The following is a 26227-nucleotide window of genomic DNA, read 5'->3' as shown; positions in this document are numbered from 1 at the left end:
TTGTTTATTATTCTGTTAATAAAGTAGTTCATTGTTTTGCTAGATCTTTATGTAATATTTTAAATTATTTTTAGGAGTAATATTTTTGTCGAATGTATATCTACCATGTTACATAATTGTTCTAATTGATAAAATGATGTTTTTTTTCTTAAAAAAAGTGACATAAGTAAAAAGAAAGATGAAGCCGGACTAAAATGCAACAAATTGAAAGAATGGGGAGTTAAAGTAAAACAAGGTAAACATATACCCAAGTGACATTATACTAATATACAAGTTGGAGCTTTGATATATATCAAATTATATTCTTGAACTTTTAAGGTTGTTAAAAATTCATCACTATTGAGATTGTTAAATTTAATGACTTTTGTTTAATTTTAGTAAAAAAATCGGGTAAATACTATTTTGTAGGGCTGTACAAAAAAATTTGTAAACCGCCTAAACCAAATAACCCGCCCAAACCGAACCGAAAAAACCGATAAAAATTACAAACCGAAATAACCCGAAAAAATTACAAACCGCCCAATCTGTTAATTGGGCGGGTTGAAAATAGGTCCAACCCGCCCAATTAAACCGACCAACCCGACCAACCCGATTTTGCACTTTTTTTTTTTTTTAACTTTTTAATTTTTATTATATATAATATAAATGATTAAATATATAATAATATAAAGTTATATACTTAATTATTAGTTTTAAAGCCATATATATGGTATTGTACTTTGGTGGAATGTGATATTTTTAATTTATTTTTAAATTTTTTGTTAATTTTGACTTTAAAACTTAAAAAAAAAAAAAAATTGGCCGGTTTGGGCGGGTTAACCCGACCAAACCGCCCAAACCGTTGGTCGGTTTATAGAATTTTTTTTTTAAATTGGGCGGGTTGCACTTAAATTTTAGCAACCCGACCTTTAGATTGGGTTAGAAAATATATAGGATAAACCGCCCAAACCGACCGATGTACAACCCTACTATTTTGGACCCTGTGTTTTGCAAAAGTTACAGATTGGACCTTGTGTTTTGTTAAATGACAAAATAGACCCTGTATTTTCTAAAATAGTAAAAATAGGACCCTGAGCTTAATTTTTAACAATTTTTTTTTAATACAACCAACTTGAAGACAATGCTTAATACGAACATATACAAAAAAATGTAAACAATTTTGTCATAACACTTTTAGATCGGATTATGATTATTTATTTTGACAAAAAATCAATTCAGGGTCCTATTTGTATCCATTTTGTCATTTAACAAAACACATGGTCCAATTGGTAACTTTTGTAAAACAGAGGGTCTAAAATGGTATTTATCCAAAAAAATCTAACATAGATGGAAGTTCAAGAAACATGATTTGTTACATGTCAAAATTCAAAAGACATAATTTGGCAGATATCAAAATTTGGAAAGCATAATTTAGTATATAAATAATCACCGAATCAATAAAATTGAATGAAAATGAAAAAAGTCTTTAAACGGATAATTTCAATAATTCAAGATGAATTTTTAATAGTTAAAATATATCAAAATCATAATTTAATACATGTCAAAATTTAAAGAGGCAAAGTCTAAATTATAAAGATTGAGAATGATGGTGTGAGATAATGGGGTTTGAATGAAAAAGATAATTATGTGAAGAGCCTAAATGCAAAAGAAGCATTTTGGTGCAAAGGAGCTTAAACAGCATAATTGTTGATGAGTGTGAGAGTCCAAAACTGATTATGGTGGGCGAAGAAGAGTAGAATATGCACAATTCAAAGGTAGCCATAGCTTTTCTCATACGCCGCACCAAATCATTCTCTTACAATAAACAGTCTTTCCTTCTCTCCTCTTCTTCATTTTGCATTTCTAGGGCAACAAGTAATCTGTTCTCTCTGCTCCCGCCACATTCTTCTTCTTCTTCTTCCGCCGTTTCATATGGTAGTTTTCTAGTCCCGTTGCGTAGCTATCGCGGGTACGCCGCTGAGCAGTTCTCCGATGACGAGTACGACTGCGATTTTGAGAGCCACTCGGTTACTATTCTCTTTCTTATATAATTTCAAAGTTTTTTTATTATTATATGCGTGAAAGTAAGAGCATTGAATGAAGTTGAAGAATTCTGCGTACTTTGATCATTGATTGTTGAGTTGGTAGTTTCATGTGATTGTTACCCTGATGGTTTCTATGATTGGAAATGTTCATTATTGTTATATTTAATCACTCTTCAAGTAGGTTTGGTACATTTGTTTTTCTATGCTCTCAGGATATGTATATCTGTAAAGCCTAACAATTTACATTTTTAAATTTCTATAGTCACAACTTCCTATGATCAAATTAAATTTGTGGATATCTGAGTAAATCTTTTACGAGAATGTTCAATTCTAAGTCAATGTCATGGTTATATAGGCATCATCTTCAGTTGCCAACATTGATGAATGGAAATGGAAACTCAGCCTTCTATTACGCAATGAAAAGGAACAAGAGATTGTTTCCAGAGATAAGAGAGATAGAAGAGACTATGAGCAGATATCTAATCTTGCCAAAAGGATGGGACTTTATAGGTGGAGGATTATTGACCATTATCATAATTTTGGTTATCATCTACATTGGTTCAACTAACATGTGTGCTCTTTGTATTCAGTGAACTTTATGGCAAAGTGGTGGTTGCCAGCAAGGTTCCTCTTCCTAATTACAGGCCAGATTTGGATGACAAGCGGCCACAAAGGGAGGTAGTCATTTCTTGAATTTCTGATTCATATTTACTTAATTTATATAATTGTCAAGTCTAGTATTATGGAGGGTTGAAACTTTGATGCACTACTCTTGCAGGTAGTTATACCACTAGGCTTGCAGAGGAGGGTGGAAGGTTTGCTACAGGAACACCTAGATCGATGTGAGCTAAATTCTGGAAAGGTCACTAACAGTTTGGGTGATGATAAGCCTATAAATCAGGTTGAAGATGTGATTTTGGATGAGAATGCCGACTCTTTCCTTGATCGCTCTGTCATGGAAAAGGTTCTTCAGAGGAAGAGTTTGCGAATGCGTAATATGCAAAGAACTTGGATGGTATCGTTTATTATGAAGTTTATTTAACGCAGACAAGCTTTCTTATATGCTGTCGAACTTTTTCTTCTAATTCTATTATTCTTCCATAGAGTAGAGGATACACAGACTATTATCATCTCTGTTTTCTTATTATATTCTCTTTTGCAAAAGGAATCACCTGAAGGCAAGAAGTTGTTGGAATTTCGGAAATCACTGCCTTCTTTCAAGGAGAAGGATAGGTTGCTTCAGGCAATTGCACAAAATCAGGTTTATATCATTAAGCTTTTGATTTTTTTTTCCTTTTCTTTTTCCTCACTTCATCTACACAATCATGCTTGTGTGTTTCTATGCTATCCTCTTATGAATTGTATTCTAGAATTCTATTACTGCTATTAAATGCCATAATTGTTTTTTTTTTGGTGAAGGGAAGTGGGGGTGGGGTGGAGGTAAAATGATTAATTCTCATAGTTCATTTTTAGGTTGGTCCAAGCTATTGCATTGGGTTTTTTAATGATTGAGTTAAATTGTGTTAAATGTGGCCCTTGCAGATCAATTCATTGCATTTGTTAAAACCTGTAAACAGGACTTAAGAAAGGAAAAAAAAATGTATCTTTATATTTTAAATAATTACAAATTTTGTTTTATATTTATTCACTCTACTATCTCTTATGCTCCCCAAATAATCTTTTTGGGGTTATTAAATTGGCTATTTATAAGGTTATGCAACCGCCTTATTTTTACATGAAATTTTTGTTTACATGTTCTGAAATCACTATAGGCATTATAGTTGTTCATTGTTCCTTTTTCGAAAATGGCTCATCTAAATTCAGATAGAAATCAAGGTTTTTGCTTTGTAAATTCATAGCATATTAATCAAACTAGTTTTTCTTTGAGTAGAAAGTTTTTGTCATTTCTTTTTGTTGTTCTTTTCAAGTTACACTTCTTATTTTTTGTTTGAAGCAGTTTTCTTTAACTTAGATGTGTAGTTGTGGGCCTTTCACACTTCTAACTTAAACTTAATCATAATTTTGGATATAGAAGTATCTCGTTGATTTACTTACTGCTTCCTGCAAGACTCCTTTGATTATAATCTTTATTGACAGTAGACAAGTGACCCCTGTCTCTTTTTTTTTAAAAATAAAATAAAGGACAAGCTGTCATCTGATGTCAAGCTTAGTCAGAAACTTATGGTCTGTTTTTCCTCTGTTTTTGCTAAGGACAGCTTCTTCTTTCAGATTAACTGGACTATGGATATTAAGCTTCCTTTTTTGATTAATGTGCAGCAAATTGACGTGCATTAATATGGAATCACGAACTCAGCATAGATTTTCAAATCGTGCTTTTGAAATATTAGAATCATTGTTTGAATTAGCTATATAAGATGTGCATTATTTTCATTTTGTTCAATCAGATGGTATTTAGCCAAACATATGGTGACTCTTTCAAGGAGTGCTATTGTGTATCTAGGACTTTTTGTATCATTTGATGCTTCTATTTTCATCACAATATTCAAGTATTTCATCCAGTGCCCTATTTTAAATAATACTTTATTGGGCTTCATATTTGATTCTGGTATTATTCTGAACCTTGTGATGGACATGGGCTCTCTGATATTCTTCTGTTTTTATTATAACATTATTAAACGAGTTAATTACTCTTACACTCCTGATCACAATCTGATTAAATTGTAACAATGATAGGTGATAGTTATATCTGGTGAGACTGGGTGTGGGAAGACCACTCAACTTCCTCAGTATGTGCTGGAGTCAGAGATTGAATCTGGACGAGGAGCATTCTGTAGCATCATCTGTACGCAGCCTCGAAGAATTTCTGCTATGACTGTTGCAGAAAGAGTGTCTACAGAGAGAGGAGAACCTCTTGGTGAAACAGTGAGTCATATCTCCCTCAAGCACACAAGAAGCTGCAAATTCAGTTCCCCCTTTTCTGAAAAAATAAATCAAATAATTATTATAATTATGAGGCAAAAAAAGAAAAAGAAAATAAGTAGTGTTTCAAATTTAAGGATTCTTTATGCATGATGATACCACAACAGATATTTTTTGGTAGGTTGGCTATAAAGTTCGATTAGAGGGAATGAGAGGAAAGAACACCCACTTGCTTTTCTGTACAAGTGGTATTTTACTTCGGCGTTTGCTGAGCGATCGCAACCTAAATGGCATAACCCATGTTTTTGTTGATGAGATTCATGAGCGAGGAATGAATGAAGGTGTGCTTCCTGAAAGTTTCAGTTCAGTAGCCATTTTTGCTAAAGCAGGTTATCATTGTTCTAAATTTTTGATTTTGTATAACTTTTCAGACTTCCTATTGATCGTGTTGAAGGATTTACTTCCTCGCCGTCGAGATCTGAGATTAGTTTTAATGAGTGCTACACTAAATGCTGATCTATTTTCTAATTTTTATGAAGGGGCACCAACAATTCATATTCCAGTAAGCTGAACCCTAATTTTTTATCCTGTTTACTTTTATTTATTTATTTATAATTTATATTAGAGTTCATGAGCTCTGACTGTAAGCTGGCTCGTACTTGTTCTCTGTATTTGTTTGCTTGCTGCGGCATTAAAGAGAGACTGTCAGCTATTCTAGCTAGAATACTATTCTATTTGGGATATAGAGCTGATTTCTAGAAGTACATTTGTTCAGCTAAAACATTAAATGCAGTCAAGTAAATTAGGAAAGTCAACTTCATGTAAGTAGTAATTCCTGGGTACCTTGCAGTTTCCAACATGGATATTACTGTTTGTGCACTGAGTGTTGAAGAGTGTTCAGCAAGTAGAGTTCAATAATACCAAATGCGGAAACCACTGAATAGTTGTCATAACATATTGTATTGTACAGATCAGTTTTTCTTTGGAAATCATTACTGTATTTAAGGTCTTTATATGGCTATTTTGTGGTCGATTTAGTTGGAAAGGAATGGAAGAATCTTCCAAGATGTGGTGAGAGATTCAGATGCAGTTTGGGACAGGGTTATGTATTGGGTTGCTACATTGGTTTATGATTTGAAAAACTCACCATTTGTTTTCAGATTTAGTTAGAAGGTGGGGTTCTTTCTTTTAACTTAGGATCATATCTTATCTTTTGGTTTGTTCTACATTAATAAATACTTGTTTAAGCCACTAAAGCTAGCTTAGTTGTGAGGGAGGGGAGGGGTAAGGGGTAGTTATTTAGGTAGTGGTGGCACCATCTGTGCTAAACAATTCAAAATAAATAGTTCTTGTTTTTATTTTTCCTTTTTTTTTTTTTTATTTATTTTTTTTTCTATTTTGGGTCTTACACGACTCTGTAGTGTTGTTTTGTTTAAAGGTAAAGAATAATAGTTTATGTTTCTTAAAAAATAATATATTGATATAAATATTGAAGCTGACATTTTTTAGGGTCTGTTATTCAGGGTTTTACTTACCCAGTAAAAGCACATTTTCTTGAAGATGTACTAGAAATGACTGGATATAAGTTGAGTTCATTCAATCAAGTCGATGATTACGGCCAAGAGAAGCTGTGGAAAACACAGAAGCAGCTAGTTCCCCGGAAAAGGAAAAACCTGATCACTACTCTTGTTGAGGTGTGTTGTGCTTACCTTTTCCTTAAAAGCATGGGTTAGGTGAAGTTTGAGTGCTAAAAATACAATATTAGTTGTTTCTTGCATCTCTTTACATGTGTTTGCAATGGCTGATCATGTGACTTCTGTAGGAAGTGATAGACAATTTTGTAGATAAAAGATAAGAACAATATATTAAAAAATGGAAGAAATAAATTACTATAGAAAACCTTATATTTTGCTGAATTATGACAAAAAATTGAGTATCTTAAGCACTTAGATTCGAGAATATTTTAAAGATTTTTTTAAAAAAACTTAAATTAAAACAAAAATATATTTATTTAATTTTGTTAAAGAATTTTTTTTTCTGAATGTAAATGTAAAGTGTTGTTTATAAATGTAAATCCGAAGTTTTCTTTCTAATTGTTTGCACATGCACGGGTTAATTTGGTAAGATAATTAAATTAGAGTTTTGTTTTCCTTTTGAAATTATTCAACAACAAATAATGTAATTGTAAATTTTCTTTAATATTCGGATATACAGATTTTTTTTAAAAAAAAATTACAATCAAAATTTAACAGAATGTATTTTATGGCTCATATTTATGTTATATTCTGCTTCTGGAACAATATAACTTTAACTTATATAATAATTAAGCATTTTTTTCTTGGCATTTGAAATGTTGTGCAACAACTATAGTCTCTTCTAACTTAACTTTTTGTTTAGGGTCTATCTGGTGTCCGTTTTGATTGAAAGTAACATAAATTGTAAATTAGCTTGATAGAAGCGGCAGATGTAAGCAATCTTCTGTAATAAGCTGCTGAGAGTTGCCTACCTTGTTTCTTTTGAACAGGACGCTCTTAATAAGGCAACATTTGAGACTTATAGCCCAAGGTCACGTGACTCGTTGGCATCTTGGGTGCCTGATTCCATAGGGTTCAATCTAATTGAGGCAGTTTTATGCCATATCTGTAGAAAGGAAAGACCAGGCGCTGTTCTAGTGTTTATGACTGGGTGGGAGGATATCAGCTGCTTGAGGGATCAACTTAAAGCCCATCCCCTTTTGGGTGATCCTAATAGAGTTTTACTTCTAACCTGCCATGGTTCAATGGCGACTTCTGAACAGGTTTGTTAAGTTTTCATATTCAATCTTCCATAAGATTTGTGTGTAGATTAATTTGAGTGGTCCTGTTTATATTTTCCTGACTAAAAAGTGGTATGGTATGTTGTCCTTGAATGCTGTCAATGAGCTAATGCATAATCAATGTTGTTACCAAACAAGATCTTGACATAGCAGTATTTGTTATCATTATGTGGCAAAACGGACTCTTCAATAGATTATAACATAGCATGTGATTTCTAGTAGTTGTGTTGAACTAACCAAATAAACTCCAATAAAGTTCGGTGTGTTTTAACTTAATTACATTTTTATTGTTCTTTTCTTTCTTCAAACCAGAGATCATGTGTAAACAATTATGACTGTGGCATAATTTTTCAAATCAAAGATGGGATATCTACTTGCGTGTTCATAAACTGTTGTCAAAGGCTAAATTGACGTATAAGTGCACGATTATTCATTATCTACTGTGTTGTTGTTGTCACTTCCTGCAGAAACTTATATTCGACAGACCACCTCCTAATGTTCGGAAAGTCATTCTGGCTACAAATATGGCAGAGGCAAGCATTACAATCAATGATATAGTTTTTGTGGTTGATTGTGGGAAGGCAAAAGAGACGACATATGATGCTTTGAATAATACCCCTTGTCTTCTACCTTCCTGGATATCACAAGCATCTGCTCGGCAAGTAAGTTCTTGCCTCTAGGTTCTAGGCTAGTTGTTCCACTTACCCTAGAATATGTACATTGTCTTTTGAACGATCAAAACTTGCTTACTTTTCATTATTAGTTTTTACTTAAATCATATAATAATACCTTCTATGCAATTTGATTGTTGGCCTATTTGTACATACATCTTTGTTTTTTTTTCCCTCCAGATATGTTTTTGAGTTCTTTGTAATGTTTGGTGGCCTTAGATTTGTATTTCTTTGGATAGCCTTAGATACAATAGATGGTGGCACACTTTATTTGAGGCCATTATGATGCCCTTGGCATCTTTACTTTACATTTCTGTATTACGGAAATTCTCCCTCACCTAATATAAATTATGTTGTATTTTATTTTGCTACAGAGAAAAGGTAGGGCTGGCCGTGTGCAGCCGGGAGAATGTTACCACCTGTATCCGAAGTGTGTTTATGAAGCTTTTGCAGAATATCAGCTTCCAGAACTCCTGAGGACTCCTTTAAACTCTCTATGCTTGCAAATAAAAAGCCTGCAGGTTGGAAGTATAGGAGAATTCTTGTCATCTGCCCTGCAGCCACCAGAACCACTTGCTGTAAGTGATGTTGCTTAGTTACATTGTGTTGCTGTTTCAATCCCAATTTGGTTCCATATCTGTGTCATGCATAATTTTCTCAGAAAACCAAATGCAGCAGCTCTATATTTTTGTTGTATAAATTTGGATGATAAGATTTATAGAGGATATACTTGTTTCTCCGATTCCTAATGCACCAGTCCAAACCCAATGAACTTATCTTTTTCTCTGCTCATTCTATTTCAAGGAATGTCATTCATGTAAAGAGTAATGTCTTTGACTGCTTAATTATAGGACATGGATCCACTGATTATATATTGTGCAATTTTCTGATAATTTTATGTGGTGGTTAATTTAACAATCTTTTTTTTTAAGCAAATTAAAAATTCTGTGGATTGTACATATTTAAATTGAATGAATCAACAGGTCCAAAATGCTATTGGCTTTCTGAAGATGATCGGGGCACTTGACGAAAATGAAAATTTAACACCTCTTGGTTAGTCTGTAATACTCTTATGAGAAAGTAAATTAATTATTTTTTATGGTTGCATCTTAGCTATTGTCCTTTTTGTTTTTCCAGGAAAGTTTTTATCAATGCTCCCGGTGGATCCTAAACTAGGGAAAATGCTGATCATGGGTGCCGTCTTTCATTGTTTTGATCCTGTTCTTACAATAGTATCAGGACTCAGTGTGAGGGATCCTTTCTTATTGCCTCAAGATAAGAAAGATGTAAGTACAGAATCCAAGTACTACCTAGTACCTACAGTGCTGTAAAATATACATATATTTTTGTCCTCAGAAGATTAAATTTGGATGCGGAAAGTGCAGAAGGATTAAGTTTCAAGGGGATAATATTTGAAAACCCATTTACATTATAAGTACTACTTCTACTTTGACCAAACATCATTTGCTATTCTTTGTTTGTATTCAGTTGGCAGGAACGGCAAAGTCTAGATTTTCAGCTAAGGATTACAGTGATCATATGGCTCTTGTTCGTGCATACGAAGGATGGAAAGATGCAGAAAGAGAAGGGTCGGCGTATGAGTACTGCTGGAGGAATTTCCTCTCAGCCCAAACACTTCAAGCTATCCATTCTCTGCGGAAGCAATTTAGCTTCATTCTCAGAGATGCTGGGTTGATAGACGTTGATGCAAGCAATAATAACCGACTAAGTCACAACCAATCATTAGTCCGTGCAATAATTTGTTCTGGCCTTTTTCCTGGCATAGCGTCTGTAGTGGTAAATAGCTTGCTACTTAGTGATGGTTCTCATATTACTCTTTCTGGAACTTAAAATTTTGCTGACTTTTATTTTTTCACCATCTGTGCAGCACCGTGAGACATCTATGTCTTTCAAAACAATGGGAGATGGTCAGGTTTTACTATACGCTGTGAGTGCCAATCCCTAAACACTACAATTTTATGAACTCATTATCTGTCACTTGGTTCCTCACAGCCCTTATCATGTCTCAGATTGTTTGGAATTTGACTAGCAAGTTAGACCAGAGAAAATGTAAATTAATTAATAATGAAAGCAGAGAATTGGAAAGATGGGGAAGGTAATTTTGTAGGGGAGATGGAAACAAAAAATTGTTGTACTTACTACTCAATAAGATATCTCTAAAGGAAAATGGAATTACCAAAGAGAATTTTATGAAGAAAAGAAAAGGACTCTACTAGAGCAACTAGATGGTAGGATGGTATCATTGTGAAGAGAGGATACAGAAATTGAATAGCTGTCATACTTTGTAAGAATACTTTCATATCCCAGTATGGTCAATTCTTAGGAGAGAAGATCGTTTGACTAATACTTAAATGCAAGTAGAATGTTGGTAAATTATATAAGGATAAATGAGACTCGAGCTAGATCTAGCACAATCTCTCCATCCACGAGATTTGACAGTTGTTTGGGGCATGATCTGAAGTTTCTAAGTTGAGGCTTCTATGTATAGAATATTTTTATCAGGTTCTCCTTTCACTTCCAAGGTCAAAAGTCTAATTTAATAACTCTGTTACTTGTAGTTTTAATACTGTGCTTTGATATTACTTTTGTTGAGAACTCGTGAAAGTTCATCTTGGGAATTGTTATAATGTGTGATCTTTTATAAATGATTTTATATTTGCCTCTTTTTAATTGTATCCATGATTTTTCTATAAGTTACTAAAGCTTGACTGACTAGTTCTGATATTGAAGCACAGTCATTAACTGATACTGGTATTTTATTTATTTCAGAATTCTGTTAATGCACGTTACCAAACAATTCCCTACCCATGGTTGGTTTTCGGTGAAAAAGTAAAGGTCAATACTGTTTTCATACGTGATTCTACTGGTGTCTCTGATTCAATACTGATTCTTTTTGGTGGTGCTTTACATCAAGGAGTGCAGGTAGTGTTTCTGATGGTATATAAATCTACATCTTGTAAAAAAATTGAATTGCTGTGAATCTATACTAACTTTATATTTTCAATGGTCTTCTAGGCTGGTCATTTGAAAATGTTGGATGGTTACGTTGACTTTTTCATGGATCCTAGTTTAGCTGAGTGCTTTTTAAAGCTTAAAGAAGAACTTAATATGCTTATTGAAGGGAAGGTAAGCTAGTAAAGCCATTTGGGTACTGTCTTGGTTATTTTCCTCCTTCCATTGCCTTTTTATCTTGCATTCATAAGCTCTCATATTTCAATCATGTTACTTATATCTTTTCGTAGAACTTGACAATATTCTGTGTGTTTGTCCAACCATGTATATCAACTGCATGGATGAGATAGTCCTGTGAGGACTTGTGTCCACTTGTAACTAAAGGAAATTTTCATGGATAAAAGTACACTAGTGAATTGGATATAACGAGGGATGCAATTGCCCAAACTAAATGATACAATTTTCGTCAATTTATTTCTTTTGGCTTTAGCCAAATTAATCGATAGACTCTTGATTTGTTAATAGCTCTTTTGCTTCTTGGTTGCAAAAGAAGAAAATTGTTATTGTGGAAAAAGAATAAGTCAATTAAATTAGTAATATCTTCATCTGGTACATGATTTGATCTTTTTATAAATTAGTAATATCTTCATGAAAGCCAAAACAAAAATATATAGGTAGGAAATAAGACGATATACTAACCTTGAGTTTATATTAGGTATGCCTTGGTCTTTTCTTAATCTGTCATTTCACTCAAGTCCAAGTTTTATATAGGTACCAAGTATTAAGATATCTCAGCAGTGGGGTGGTTTTGCCTGAGAAACCTTTCCCTGCACGGGAGATCTAGTATATTTTCCTTTATAACACAGTCTGTGCTGCATAAGTATAGCATGCTAGATTTCTTTTAATAATCTGTTTTCATTCTATTTTTAAATGAACTGAGAAGAAAATTAAATATTGGTTAACTAATGGTTCTGCGACACTGCAGCTTCAAGATCCGAGCCTGGATATTCACAGGGAAGGGAAGTACCTTTTGCTTGCAGCACAAGAGCTGGTATCTGGAGATCAATGTGAAGGAAGATTTGTATTTGGTCGGGAAAGCAAGAGGCCTAGGGAGTCTAATGACAACAGCAGATTTACAAAAGATGGAACAAATCCAAAGAGCTTGCTTCAGACTTTGTTGATGAGGGCAGGTCACTCACCTCCAAAATACAAGACCAAGCATCTCAAAACTAATGAGTTCAGGGCGCTTGTGGAGTTCAAGGGTATGCAATTTGTTGGGAAACCCAAGCGAAATAAGCAGCTTGCTGAGAGGGATGCTGCTGTAGAGGCATTGGCATGGCTGACTCACACTTCAGATAACAGCCGTGACGAGGATGATAACACCCCACCTGATGTCACTGATAACATGCTGAAACTTCTTGGGAAGCGTAGAAGATCTAAAGGTCGGTAAGGTTAATGATGAATGCCGGTAATTGGTATATAAGCTGTTGCCATCCTGCCCCCGGTGAGTTCATTTTGGGGTTTGAGTTGATCGCTGCTGCTTTGTTTGACTAGTAATATGGAGATGAATTGAAAGGTTAGCAAGCTGAGAAGGTAGCAGTTCCATTATTGGTATTTATGAAAACTTCCCTTTAGTAAATTAGATACAGTTAAATTTTTGGGAACAATGGCTTCTTTCAATGAGAGATATATGCAAGTCAAAGATGGGAAGGATTTTCATCAAATTTTGAGAGCTGATCAGAGTCAGAGTAGGCGTAGTAGTGAATATATGACTCGGGAGAGTCATAATACAATATTGAAATTTTGGTTGACAACAAGATCTTAGGGAAAAGAAAATGGATAGATAGCAATTCTAAAATAATCAAATTTGATGTTTATTTAAGGGGAAAAAAAGAAGAAATGAATTACGTTATTGATATTGTGATCAATTGTTAAAGCTAGTACAATTGGGGAAATTCCTTGTAATATTTATGTAAATTGATTCAAGTCCTTGTTTTCTATCTGATATAAAGTATAAATACTACAAGAGTTATTTATTGCTTCTCATTTATTTTCATATCTCATGTAAGACCCTGAGCATTTTCGCGTCATGCGAAGCACAAACTGCCGATTATCCTGCTGCCACAGAAAATAGAAAAGGAAATACTGAATAAAACAACTCAAGTTTTGTAATTTGTAGTACTCCAAGTCTCCAAGACCAATAAAATGCCCAAAACTATCTCATTAAATAAATTATCTTTTGAAGTAGTGAAAGTCACTTCGGCCAAAAACTCAAAAAATCACACATTTTCATTCGAATCGGATGGGTAATGAGTAATTAATGACAAGGTAACACTGCAGTATCGATTTCTTTTCGGTGGTTCTAAAGTGCACCTCAAAACTATTGTATCCCTTTTACATTTTTAGCAATGAAAAAATTATAATCCAAATTGGTTTTATATAAAGTAATTAAAAGAGAGTGCATTTTTTTTAGAATTTCATAATAAATCCTGTTTTACATGTGTATAACAAAATGCCCACAATAAATAAATTGTTTAAATCTTTATTTTTGACATGTACATCCACATTAAAAATAATTAGGAATATAGAGATATCCCTTTATGAGGCACCCTAGAATTTATTTATTTTTTTATGAAAACCAAATTTAAATTGAAAAGTGAACAAATTTCAACAATTATAAAGAAGAATGATTCATTGCTGCACAAAAAAATTGCTTTCTCCTAGTGCTTCAAGAGTTATCCTGAAAAATAAAATGCACAGCAAAAAGCAATCATACAAAGTACAAACATATATGCCAAGTACCTAGAAAGGTGCTACTTAATAGCTACTCATTGTCTCCTTCGTCCACCTTTCTCTATTTCATTAGGAAAAAATGGTATGTGCATTGCTAACTCTATTCTCTCCATAGAGACACTACTCATCAAACAGTGAGAGAAGCCCCATTATCTGCTGCTGTAAGATTCAAAATCATTGCAGCTGCCTTTAGTGCCCAAGATTCAGGTGTCTGGTACAATCCGGCGGAAGTGCCAAAGCATGAAGCAAGCATATCAGTATTTATCACACCAGGATTGAGAGCAACAGTTGCCATTCCCTCAGGCAACTCCTTAGCAACAGACCTTGTTAAGCCCTCAACAGCCCATTTCGATGCACAGTAAGGTGCAACCAGTGCTGCTCCTGATCTTCCCCATCCAGATGACATATTCACTATAATTCCTTGTTTGCTAGCAAGCATTAGCGGGATGAAGTGACGCAACATGTTTGCTACACCTTTCACATTTGTCTCGATAACAGTATCAAACTCTTCTTCCGGAACCTCCCAAATTTTGTTGTTCTTGTTGATTGTCCCTGCATTGTTTACTATGATATCGGGAACGCCCTTCTTTGCCATCACCGTCCGTGCCAATTCTTCAACACTGCTATTCAACCTAACATCAGCATTGATCAGCAAGTGTCTGTCAGATGATGAAGAGATAGGTTGTGAAGCAGGAGAACCAGTAGCAGAGTTGAGCTCTAATTGAAGGGAGTTGAGCTTTTCCTGGGCCCGAGAGCACCCGATTATTGTGTGACCTTGCTTTGCCAGTTCCAAAGCTAGGGCTTTCCCAAGTCCTTTACTCACCCCTGTTATTAATATGGTCCTAGGATTGACCCCCCCAGCCATTGCTCTGCTTCCAAGCGCATTCATCTGGCTATCGCACAGGCTCTCTTGTTCAAAGCTCTATGTTCCCTCTAACCCTACAGTTCTGTATCTGCAATATCCATTTCATTGCTTGTTAATATTGTATGGTTGTATGATAAGACCAGAAAACTCCAAACTCAAGAGAACAATAAAACAGTAGCCAAACAGTAGCAAAACACTAAAAAATTATATAATAAGATGAGAAAAGATTACAAGCAAGATGGGAGCTCTTAGGCTCCTTTGATGCAAAGAGTGACTACTCAATACATTGCATAACTCTCTATTCTCTTACTCACATATATAGTAATTTTTCACTCAAAACTACTCTCCCAAACAAAGACTCAAATAACTTTGTATTTAATATATGCTAGCACACCATACTAATCCTAGGGCCTAACATTGCAATTTACTTAAATACTATAAATAAATAGTCAATTTGATAAAAACAATTAGCTTGTGAATCATCATAATCAACTTTGGACTCATCAAATAGCGAAAGCACTAAGGGAAGAACTTATAAAAACAAAACAAACAGTTCAAATAACACCAAGCCCAAGAAAAGTTATCTCAAATGGTGCATCTAAATAGCAATTGTTATAATTTCTTAATCCTGAAATTTTGTAGTATTTCAGGTATGCATTATAGCTAGGCATCAAACGAAATTCAATATATATAATTATATACATATATATATTTTTACTATTAGCCTCGTCCAAGAACAGAACCAGCATTAATTCACAGACCACTCCCGAATCACTTACTATCACTTGAAAAATGAAAATATTAGAACATTATAATCTACCCTACGATAAAAATAGAAAAGGTAAAATTGCCTTCAATACCTAAAGAAATTATTCTATTTCGTTCTCCAAACAAACCAAAGAGAAAGCAATAATAGGTGTTAGGAAGGTATACCTGGAATGGAAGGTTCGAGGTTAAGAAAGACAAGAATATTGCGGTACGTGAGAAATGCAGGGCGAAACGAAGAGATGAGATTACCAATTTGACGATCAACGTTAAACCAGCTCAGCCTTCCACTTGGATAATAGAGAGAATAGAGATGGAGGTCTCTGGAATTCTGGAGAGAGATAAGAGAGAGAGAGAGAGAGAGAGAGAGAGAGAGAGAGAGAGAGAGAGAGAGAGCCAACCCAGAGGCTATGGCTCATTGGACCAACGTGGGCCCAATGGGCCTAGGCCTCCTCCAGTTTTGGCCCATTACTTTGCCAGAATGCTTCTTGGGTACTTACAAGGAAAAATTTACAAAAAATAAAGTTTTAAAATTATAAAAATACTCAAAAATAATTTAACAAACAACATGAAAATAATCATAAAACAAGAAAAATATAACTACAAAGTAACAAAAAAAATAACAAAATATTGACATAATTACAATAAGTAAAATAATATCAATTTCTTAATATGTTTTTGTATTACGAATTATTTTAGTTAGTATTGATAATATAATTTATCTTTTTGTACTATTACATTAATTTTTCATTGAATTCGTTGTTACAATTTTATTCGTTTATTTTTTTTCTCTTTTTCTTTTTGAATCAATGATAGTTAAACAATTATAAATTGAAAAACAACTAAAAAAATCACAAAATAAATACACATATATACAATAAACATATTGTCTCAAATAAACTGAAAATTTACACGATAAAAAATACACATAAATTAAACAAAAAAAAAATACATAAAAACAATAAAAAAAATAATGATAAAAGTATTGTAGGCGCGACTAAAAATGGGGTAAGTTGAAAAATGTCTCTTTTATTAATCAATTAACCAAATTTACCTTATTTTTTTTAGTTGAAACATACCTCTTTTTATATGTATTGTACCCAAAATGCCCTGACACAAGACAGTCACATAGAGAGTATCTTGAAGTGACAGAGGCAAAATTAGTACAATATTTAAAAAAAGAGGTATGAGTAATAGACTTTAATAAAGAAAGTAAAAATAAAAGAGGATAATATAAAAAGGGTATAGAGTCTAATTTCTTCTGTAAAATATACATAATTTTCATATACAAACTCCATATCATGAAAAAGATATCTAAAATTTTTATATTTTGACTTTCTCCAAAATATAATTAGGACATAGTAAAATTTAAGCTTGAAATTTTAGTTTTATTTTCTTGTAAAATTTTAGGCTAATTAGTAATTTTTCCCCCGAATTTTGACATGTACTAAATCGTGCCCCCTGAACTTTTTTGGCCGTTAGAAATTCCCCTGAACTATTGAGATTGTTAAATTTAAGGACTTTTGTCTAATTTCATTCAATTTTACTGATTCTATGTACTAAGTCATGCTCCCCAGACTTTGATATCTACCAAATCATGCCCTCAAACTTTGATATGTACTAAATCATGCCCCTTGAACTTTCATCCATGTTAGAATTTTTTTACTAAAATTAGACAAAAGTCTTTAAACTTAACAATCTCAATAGTTGGGGGGAATTTTTAACGACCAAAAAAGTTCAGGGGGCACGATTTAGTACATGTCAAAGTTCGGGGGAAAAATTACTAATTACCCAAAATTTTATCTATTTTATAGATAGTTTTTTCAAATTTTACCAATTTATACATTCTAAAGTGTTGAAACTTGAAAAAAAAAAAGAGGATAATTCTATTACACAAACTAACCTAACAAACAGAAAGAAAAAAGCTATACTCAATTATTTTGTTTGGACAAATGCTTTACTCATCTAAATTAATTGTAATAACTTAAGAAACTGAAAGAGCGCTTTAATCAGTTAATACAGTTTGGCGCTTAGTAAGGCTTGGCAGCAAACACCGCAGCAAGCAATGGCTATGGCGTCTTCCCTCAACTTGTCTTCTTCCCCATCACTCTCCCCTCTCTTCTCCTCCAAAGCCCATCTCTTTTTTTGTCACTCTCTCCTCCAAAACAACCCATTTCTTCATAATTACCACCGTTACGCCACTTCTCTTACCGTTGCATCCCGTCTCGGCTTGAGCAGCTCCCGTGGCTCTGGCCCTGATCAGGTCAGAGCCCAAGCCCCTTCCTCAGAAACAGAACCAGCGGTGCCGCCTTACAACGTCCTCATTACTGGCTCAACCAAAGGTACTCTCTCTCTCTCTCTCTCTCTCTCTCTCTCTCTCTCTCTCTCTCTCTCTCATTTCTAATTCATGTTGGGTTTACGTTATTATTTATCATTAATCCATGTTCTAATTCATCACTACTCTTAATGTGTTAGCCCTTTTTCACTTGGCTCACTTTTATGATTTTTGGGCTCTTTTGGAACTGTTCTAACTTTGTTTATGGTTTATTCGTTAAGGTATAGGATATGCTCTTGCGAAAGAGTTTTTAAAAGCAGGTGATAATGTTTTGATTTGCTCAAGATCAGGTATTTACTTACTAAGTACTGGTGATATTGTATCTATAGCTTCAATTCCAGTGTTCAATTCAACTACTTATCATGTGTTTTCATGTGCTGCTGTTGTTGTTTGCGGTGTAAATCTTATTCTCCTTTGTTCTTGTTTTGAAATTCTTTTGTCTATTATACTAATCTCAACAGTAGCTTTTCACTTCTTGCCTTCTCTCCCTAATTTACATTTTTCCTCTGAATAATCTGTTATCTTCTTCAATTTTCCTTATCTCTGGTTATTTTCATGATCAATGGAGTTGCACATTTCTATTATGTATCATCACATATTATAAGTGGTGTAGTTTATGAAGTCACTACAATAAAGAATTTTTAGTATAATTGGTGATATCCATCAAAATTATATATATTTTGAATGTAAATATTCTGTATTGCAGCAGAGAGAGTGGAATCTACTGTACAGAGCTTAAGAGAAGAATTTGGGGAGCAGCATGTGTGGGTACCTCCTTTACAACTTATTTTTTCATTTTAATTATGATATATTTTTTCTCATTTCTTTCCTTTTTTTAAGATAGTCTGTAGTATATTTTCATGCCAATAGTCCAAATTTATCTTTTACAGGGTACTCGATGTGATGTTAAAGAAGGACAGGATGTCAAAGATCTAGTTTCATTTGCCAAAAGAAATTTAGGCTACATTGATATTTGGGTATATTATTGTTAGACAAACTTTAAGATATTCATTTGCTATGCCTAGAGTTTTGCTGCTGTGTTAATATTCTTAATCCATGTTGATGATACGTGCAGATAAATAATGCAGGATCAAATGCATATAGTTATAAACCACTGGCTGAGGCATCAGATGAAGACCTCATGTAAACTTCTCATCTTTCTGTATCTGTAATAATAAATGTCCCGTGTCTGTTTTTCACCATTGTCTGATTGTTTGTGTTCTGGATTCATTACATGCAGTGAAGTTGTCAATACCAACACCCTTGGTTTGATGCTCTGTTGCCGAGAGGTAGAAGAATTTCTTCCTTTGACTTGCTTTTTCTTCCTCAGTTTCTTTATAGGATGATTCTTATGCATGTAAATTTAATAAGTTTAGGCAATAAAGATGATGTTGAACCAGCCTCGAGGCGGGCATATCTTCAACATTGATGGAGCAGGTTCAGATGGAAGACCAACTCCAAGGTACCATTTTAATTTTCCTAAGCTGTATGACCAAAATTGGGTTTCATTTATCTAGTACTATATTGCATTTAAAGTGAACTTCACCTGCCAAGGGATGTGACATACTATCTTGCAACTTGAGGTGGTCACATTCTTTCGTTCTTTTCCTTATAGATTTGCTGCATATGGGGCAACAAAACGCAGTGTGGTACATTTAACGAAATCATTACAGGTGCTTTCTGAACTTCTTTAAAATGTGCCACCTTTGATCAAAAGTTATGTATGTAGAATGTTATAATGTTGCTTTAACTTGATAGCATAGCATTTTCGTTTAAATAACTGTAATTTCCATTTTTTTTACCGTATGAGCTCCGTCTGCTACATAATTTTTCTTGGGATTGAACCTATGATGTGATACAATTCATAGAGATCCACCTAATTTGCCTATGATCTGAAATTTTCTTTCAATTTGCAGTCAGAATTGCAGATGCAAGATGTCAAAAATGTGGTGGTACATAATTTGTCGGTATGTTCTTCCACCATTCCTATATTATTGTTCTCCTTTCATCAGATAAACAAAAGTATTGGATTGGGCATTTTCTAAAGTATAATAAATCTTGATACTATGTTTTATATCGTCGGTCATGGTTAGAAACAAATATAGGAATTAAATAATCATGTCATATTGAGAAGTGGTTAATGCTCATTTATTTAGATGCCTCTTTTAGTGTTTTCTTTAGATAAGGAAAAATAATTGGTAATTGAACACATAAAAGGAGAAGAGGTTATGAAAACCATAAAGTAATTGACAATGTTGACCATGGCCTTCAAGATGGGGACTAATCTTCCTCTGCATTTCTGTAAATTTATCATTGGTGAAATGTATATTTTGATCCTTACGTTTGGTAAAAAAATACCAACCATGAATGCAAAAGGGTTAAAGGCCATCTAGTTGAATTTCACCATTGGATGTACATCATATATTTGTCTATAATTGAATAGCAACTATAGCTTGCCTTTCTATTTCCCCCTTTCACTATGGTATGGGTTCTTGGATACAAGAAAAATGGCAAAATAAGTGAAGACAAAAAAGGGAAAATCCAACTTTGGATTGATCTGGAGTGGAATTAGTACTGATCTGTAAGAGGTCACACTGTTGCAGAAACTTCTGAGGGAATTACAGTATAGGCTCTCATAACAAACATCTGGAAAGGTTATCCAGGAAGTACATCTCCAGAGTAACTGTTGTTGGTGTAACATAATGACACCCTGGCATTTGAGAAGGGAACGCTTGGTGTTTTCTTTCCCAACTCGAAATAACGAATAAATCAAGGCAGTCGTACAGTGTTTAAAACAGAAAACAACCTTTTTTCCTTGTAGACACACACCAAGCTTGGAGGTGTTCTCTCCTAAAGAAAGGAAGTCAGAATATCCAACATAGATATGTTAAGTATTTCCAGTGGTAGAAGAGAGAAAAATCTTGGCCGGGTTTTATGTGAATGTTAGGTGATAAGGCCAAACTATAAACCTTATATCAATGCTAGGGTGATATTATGAATGCATTTGAGGTTCCTTTGTTGATTCATTGTACTTGGGAAAGGTTACAGATTTTTCTTTTCTTTTCTTTTTTCAAAAGAAGACATAAAATGATAAGAATCTAATAAATCAAGCAAAATTCATCTGGATATTCTCGGCCAGTTAGCTCTGGACTCCACATTTTCAGACATGCTGTGAACCAATCTGGTTGAGCAGGACATGGGCCCATGTGGAGGGTTACATGTTTTTGTTTAGCAGTCCTATATGCCATTCTGAACTTTATTTTGTCCCCCTTGTAATTTTTCCATGGGGTTTCCAGCCTATATATGGTTATTTCTTTTGGGAAAATTTATTATCTGCTACAGCAGTTATATCCTGGAATCACTTATTTTGTTGCTGTGTTTTCCAGCCAGGAATGGTGACCACTGATCTTCTCATGTCTGGTGCTACTACAAAACAGGTTAAATAAAAAATAATACTGTTCTTGTTGTCACACATCTCTTTTCCATACCTCGTGGAGGAACAACTGACTATTTTGATTCTTTCAGGCCAAGTTTTTCATCAATGTTTTGGCAGAACCAGCTGAAGTGGTAAGTTTTTTGTTCTTTGATTTGTTCAAAGGTGATATATGATATGATCATTTCATTATGTAGTCATAATCAAAGCCGTAGAATAGTCCATAATTTATCGTTGATTTTCAAAGATTTTCTTCTGGCATTTATAAATTCCATATAACTCTATAACTAATCATTATCACAACTCATGTCTTCTAAGTTTCTTTAAGTACAGACTCCCATGTTGAACTCTCCATCATCTTGCTAAAAGTAATAGTTTTTAGCAGATGAACATTCAGTTATGGAACCTTAGTTTTCGATATTCAAGCTCAACTTTGCACCATTCATGTAGATGTAATGACATTAAGCTGGTAGATGGACTATCAAGATTAGACAGAGTTAGGATATTACAGCTAAATTCTGTTGGTCAGGACATAATAATAATAATAATTAAAATGTATGCAAAGTCAGATCATGCTCTTGGATTCTTGGTTAGTTTGAAATTTACCATGGATGTCCCTCACAAAAGAATTTACAATTCTTGTTGGTGTTTTTCTAAATAGATTTTTAAATTATACTATTTTAAAATGGATAAAAAGGTAATATCATGGGGTGGCATCACCTTAGTAACGCGAGTAACTATGTTGGTTGCCATCCAAATTGGTTAGTTTATGCTATCTAGTGAGTTACCAAAGTTGATCTAGTTGTATCAAAATAATAGCTTTCATTGTTTGTTCAAAATACAGATTCTTAAAGAATTATATTAATGCAAAATCTCAGATGATTTGTTATATAATTCTTTGTTTTGAATTGGAGCTTGGGGTTTGTTCAGGTTGCAGAATACCTTGTTCCAAACATAAGGTCCATCATTGCCAATGGATCTATGAAGCCAACTTATATTCGTTTCCTCACTGGGTTGAAAGCTTACTCTCAGATATTTTCAGTTAAGTTTCTTTTTCTTTCTTCATTGTCTTTTCAAATAATTTTTGTTACTCATAAAATTCTAATATGCCCCCAATTATTCTTTCCTCATAAATGCACAGAGATTTGCTTTTGGTGCTAGAAGAAATAGATATGTGCTTGAAGATTGAATTGCATCAGTCATCAGGATTTAATTTTGTTTTTTTTTTTTTGGGGGGGTAATTGTAAATGTAGACAATTCATCACTCTTTTTTTTTTTGTAAAAAATTATTTTTAATTATGTTATAATATTATTATGTGAAAAACAGAAAGGAAAAAAAGAAGAGACATTTTCTCATTTTACTATGAACTCCTCTAAATATAGATAAAAAATAAACTGACTTATGTTTCACTAATCAGTACAAAATACTCTCTTTTTTTTTTTTCTAGTCAAAGTTGTTTATAAAAAGAAAATAATATATTGTTATTTACATGAAACTTTTTTATAGTTTCAAATATTTTGTACAAATAATAATTTTTTTCATTTTTGAGATAATATTCATATAAACTAATTACGATTTGTTTTTACAAAAATATTAGAAAATTTAAAAATACATTCAAAATAACTAGATTGTGTACTTTATTCTTATTAAAAGCTACTTTTTTAGGATAAAAAATCAATTTGATAGAGTATAAGTCCAAATAAATATTATTAAAGCAATAAAAAATATAAATCGATATTTAAGAAAAGCAATAAAATAATGGTGTAAGGAACCCTGCATGTTTGCAAATATAGAAGGGCTGTAACAATAATTGAACCTTCGTTCTTTTTAGGATTAAATTAATGGTTGCTGGTGACTAGTAGATTGGGGTTAGAGGCTGAAGATGAATGGGAAGATAATAATGTGAGGCTGTAACTTCTTTTGGGAAGTGTTATTCATGTTTCTAGATGAGGAACGTGAATGAAATCTTCCAATTTTGTGACTTGTCCGCCTAATACCAGGCCCAAACCTTCTTGCATAAGAAGGGCCAGTCGGAGTTGGAGATGGGCCCGAGCTCATTTGAATTTGGGCTATTTACAAGAAAATGAAAATATGTTTCGATATTAGAGAGGAAATTACACTCTATACCTTTTTTATATTGTCCTCTTTTATTTTTACCTTCTTTTTTAAAATCTATCATTTTTACCTCTTTTTTTAAACATTGTACCAATTTTACCCCTATCACTTCAAGATACTCTCCATGTGATTATCTTATGTAAGGGTATTTTGGGTACAATACATATAAAAAGAGGTATGTTTCAAATAAACATAAAATTAGAGGTAAATTTGATTAATTGATGAATAAAAGAGGCATTTTTTAACTTACCCCCGATATATATGGCATAAAAATTTAATTGCCCTAAATATGGCATTTTCTTAGAAAAACTTACAAATATGGAAAAAGATCATGAGGAATACCATAAAAAACTTTAAATTTGTGTTTCTTTTTATTTTTTTTCTTTTTTTTTAAATAAAACACTAAAATAAATAAAAAATGACTAGATGTGTTTTTTTTTATAGAAATTAAACTTGTTTTTTTTTTTATTTAAACTACTGTTTGTTTTTTTTCCTTTTTTCTTTGTTAAAAACTAATTATTTCATTAAAAGCATTAGGAAAAAAAAAAACCAGTTTCATCAACATCATCCTGAAAAAAAACACAATATAAAAAAAATAATCTAAAAATAATACAAACTTTAAAAATTAGTTTCATCAACATTAAAAGAAACTAACAATTTAAAAGAATAAAAAAATAGTTTTATTATGTTATTTCAATTTTTTTATTTTAAGTTACTTTTTTTTTTATTATTATTTTGTTTCTAGGTTCAAAACTTACATTTATTTTTTGTTTTTAATATTGGTATGCATGGTGTGTTGTTTTGATTATATTTGAGATTAGGTTTTTTTTTTTTTTGTATTTTTGTGTGGGTGTATTTTTTTTATTTGATTGTTTGATGAAACTGGTTTCAGTTAACTTTGTAATTAACATTTATATTTTGTTATGATTTTTTATAGCGTCAAAACTAGTTTCACAGGTTTTAACTGTTCTGTAATAGGGTTGTTCCATTTTTATGATATTTTGTATTTGTTTTATTTGATTGTTTGATGAAACTGGTTTCAGTTAACTTTATAATTAACATTTATATTTTGTTATGATTTTTTATAGCGTCAAAACTGGTTTCACAGGTTTTAACTGTTCTATAATAGGGTTGCTCCATTTTTATGATATTATTGTATTTTTTTTAGTTTGTATAAAACCAATTTTATTATTGTATGATATTTGAACAACACTTTTTATTTATTTTATTTTAAATAATCAGTTTCTGACACACATATTATTTTATTATTTTCATAACTGGTTTTTTTTAAGTAACTAGTTTTTATAACTGGTTTTTTTATTGTTGTTCATAATTGAGTTTTAAGTTTTAATTTTTTATTTGATTATTTCAAGAAACTGGTTTTTATTTGTTAGTTTTTATTTTGGTTGTTCTACTAACTGGTTTCTCACATTCCACTCTTTTTATTTTTTTGTTATTCTTTTATGGTTTTTATTGTATTTTTGTCTTTTTAATTTTCTTTGTTTCTTTTTTTCTCTTTGATTTTAATTTCTTTTTCTCTTTGTTATATTTGCTACATAATGTATGTTTAAATCAATTCTATTTTTTGAGCAAGCAAATAAAAATTAAATGCCAACATAAAGAATGAAGTTAGAAGTTTTTTTATTAAGTATTGATATAAAATTTATATGTTCAAAACTGGTTTTTAAATTTAGTATCGTTTGTAAAAGTTTAATTATTAGTCATTTTGTAATTTTCATTATGTTATTGATGAAACTATTTTTTTTGCCTCTTTTAATGAAATAATTAGTTTCTTTTAATATTGATGAAACTGGTTTTTAAAGTTAGTATCGTTTTTAGATTGTAATTTTTTTCATTATCTTGTTGATGAAACTATTTTTTTTATTCTTTTAATGAAATTGTTAGTTTCTTTCAATGTTGATGAAACTAGTTTTTAAAGTTTGTATTCTTTTTAGATTATGATTTTTTATATTGTTTTTTTTATGATGATGTTGATGAAACTGGTTTTTTTTCTGTTGTTTTTAATAAAATGATTAGTTTTTAACAAAAAAAAAAAAACAAGTTTAATTTCTGTAAAAAAATGAGATACAAAAATGTACACTTATTATATATATTTATATATATACAAAGAGAAAAAAAAAATAGTTTAAGAAAAAAAATTGAAAAAAAAAAAGAGACTCAAAGAGAAATTAGAAAAAAAAAATAAAAAAGAAAATTAGAGATAGAGAAGAGAAGGAAAGAAAAAAAAAAAGTCAGACTTAAAAAATGAAAGAAAAAAGAGAGCCAAAATTGACTAAAAAAATACATATAAAAAGACAAAAAAAAAGTTTTTTAAAGCTTTAATAAGTAAAAAACAATAAAAAAGAAAAAAAAAATTAACAAAAGTATAAATGTAAAAATTTATTTGTCTAATTATAAATGTAATATTTGAAAAAAAAAAAGTTAGTATTTGGTGTAAATTTTCCAAATAGAAAGAAACCCTAAAATGTAAATGTAAAATAAATTAAAAAAAATAAAACTAATTAAGTTAGAAACAAAAACATGAAATATGGGTTTG

The 26227-nt window shown here is 32.2% G+C and overlaps 3 protein-coding genes across 5 annotated transcripts; 2 read left to right on the top strand and 1 right to left on the bottom strand.

Moving 5' to 3' along the window:
- The first annotated feature begins 1583 nt into the window (after nt 1-1583).
- Nucleotides 1584-13409, top strand: LOC115705727 (DExH-box ATP-dependent RNA helicase DExH3). 3 transcript variants are annotated; one of them, XM_030633141.2, is made up of 19 exons: nt 1584-2006; nt 2380-2534; nt 2615-2702; nt 2803-3039; nt 3190-3285; nt 4719-4907; nt 5086-5245; nt 5336-5466; nt 6428-6598; nt 7429-7701; nt 8187-8381; nt 8765-8968; nt 9374-9443; nt 9528-9676; nt 9879-10187; nt 10279-10338; nt 11181-11333; nt 11427-11537; nt 12349-13409. In XM_030633141.2, exons 1-19 carry the CDS (start codon nt 1740-1742, stop codon nt 12811-12813), a joined length of 3483 nt encoding a protein of 1160 aa, XP_030489001.2. In that variant the 5' UTR covers nt 1584-1739; the 3' UTR covers nt 12814-13409. The 3 variants fall into 3 exon arrangements, with proteins under 3 accessions (XP_030489001.2, XP_030489002.2, XP_030489003.2); XM_030633142.2 differs by having other exon boundaries at nt 1599-1754; XM_030633143.2 differs by having other exon boundaries at nt 1841-1978.
- A 619-nt stretch (nt 13410-14028) lies between these two features.
- LOC115705775 (NADPH-dependent pterin aldehyde reductase) lies at nt 14029-15045 on the bottom strand. Its single transcript, XM_061107157.1, has one exon. The coding sequence runs from the start codon at nt 15043-15045 to the stop codon at nt 14284-14286; it is 762 nt and encodes a 253-aa protein (XP_060963140.1). The 3' UTR covers nt 14029-14283.
- Nucleotides 15046-17733: 2688 nt separating this feature from the next.
- LOC115705760 (chlorophyll(ide) b reductase NOL, chloroplastic) lies at nt 17734-22911 on the top strand. Its single transcript, XM_030633190.2, has 13 exons — nt 17734-18128; nt 18343-18411; nt 18828-18889; nt 19012-19098; nt 19197-19264; nt 19362-19410; nt 19498-19583; nt 19737-19794; nt 20038-20088; nt 21508-21558; nt 21647-21688; nt 22485-22595; nt 22696-22911. The coding sequence occupies exons 1-13, from the start codon at nt 17852-17854 to the stop codon at nt 22741-22743; spliced, it is 1059 nt and encodes a 352-aa protein (XP_030489050.2). The 5' UTR covers nt 17734-17851; the 3' UTR covers nt 22744-22911.
- Nucleotides 22912-26227: the final 3316 nt, after the last annotated feature.

Source organism: Cannabis sativa, chromosome 1 (genome assembly GCF_029168945.1).
Source record: "Cannabis sativa cultivar Pink pepper isolate KNU-18-1 chromosome 1, ASM2916894v1, whole genome shotgun sequence".
Classification (NCBI taxonomy): domain Eukaryota; kingdom Viridiplantae; phylum Streptophyta; class Magnoliopsida; order Rosales; family Cannabaceae; genus Cannabis; species Cannabis sativa.
The sequence above is the reverse complement of the archived record's forward strand: the minus strand, read 5'-3'. Positions and strand labels throughout refer to the sequence as shown.

What these genes read in the sequence shown, in the direction of transcription:
- LOC115705727 (XM_030633141.2), top strand. Translation starts at nt 1,740, where the DNA reads ATGCACAATTCAAAGGTAGCCATAGCTTTTCTCATACGCCGCACCAAA. An exon ending in ATATGCAAAGAACTTGGATG is followed by an intron (nt 3,040 to 3,189) that starts GTATCGTTTATT and finishes CTTTTGCAAAAG; the next exon opens with GAATCACCTGAAGGCAAGAA. An exon ending in TGAGCGAGGAATGAATGAAG is followed by an intron (nt 5,246 to 5,335) that starts GTGTGCTTCCTG and finishes ATAACTTTTCAG; the next exon opens with ACTTCCTATTGATCGTGTTG.
- LOC115705775 (XM_061107157.1), bottom strand. Translation starts at nt 15,045, where the DNA reads ATGAATGCGCTTGGAAGCAGAGCAATGGCTGGGGGGGTCAATCCTAGG.
- LOC115705760 (XM_030633190.2), top strand. Translation starts at nt 17,852, where the DNA reads ATGGCTATGGCGTCTTCCCTCAACTTGTCTTCTTCCCCATCACTCTCC. An exon ending in TGGTGGTACATAATTTGTCG is followed by an intron (nt 20,089 to 21,507) that starts GTATGTTCTTCC and finishes TGTGTTTTCCAG; the next exon opens with CCAGGAATGGTGACCACTGA. An exon ending in TGGCAGAACCAGCTGAAGTG is followed by an intron (nt 21,689 to 22,484) that starts GTAAGTTTTTTG and finishes GGGTTTGTTCAG; the next exon opens with GTTGCAGAATACCTTGTTCC.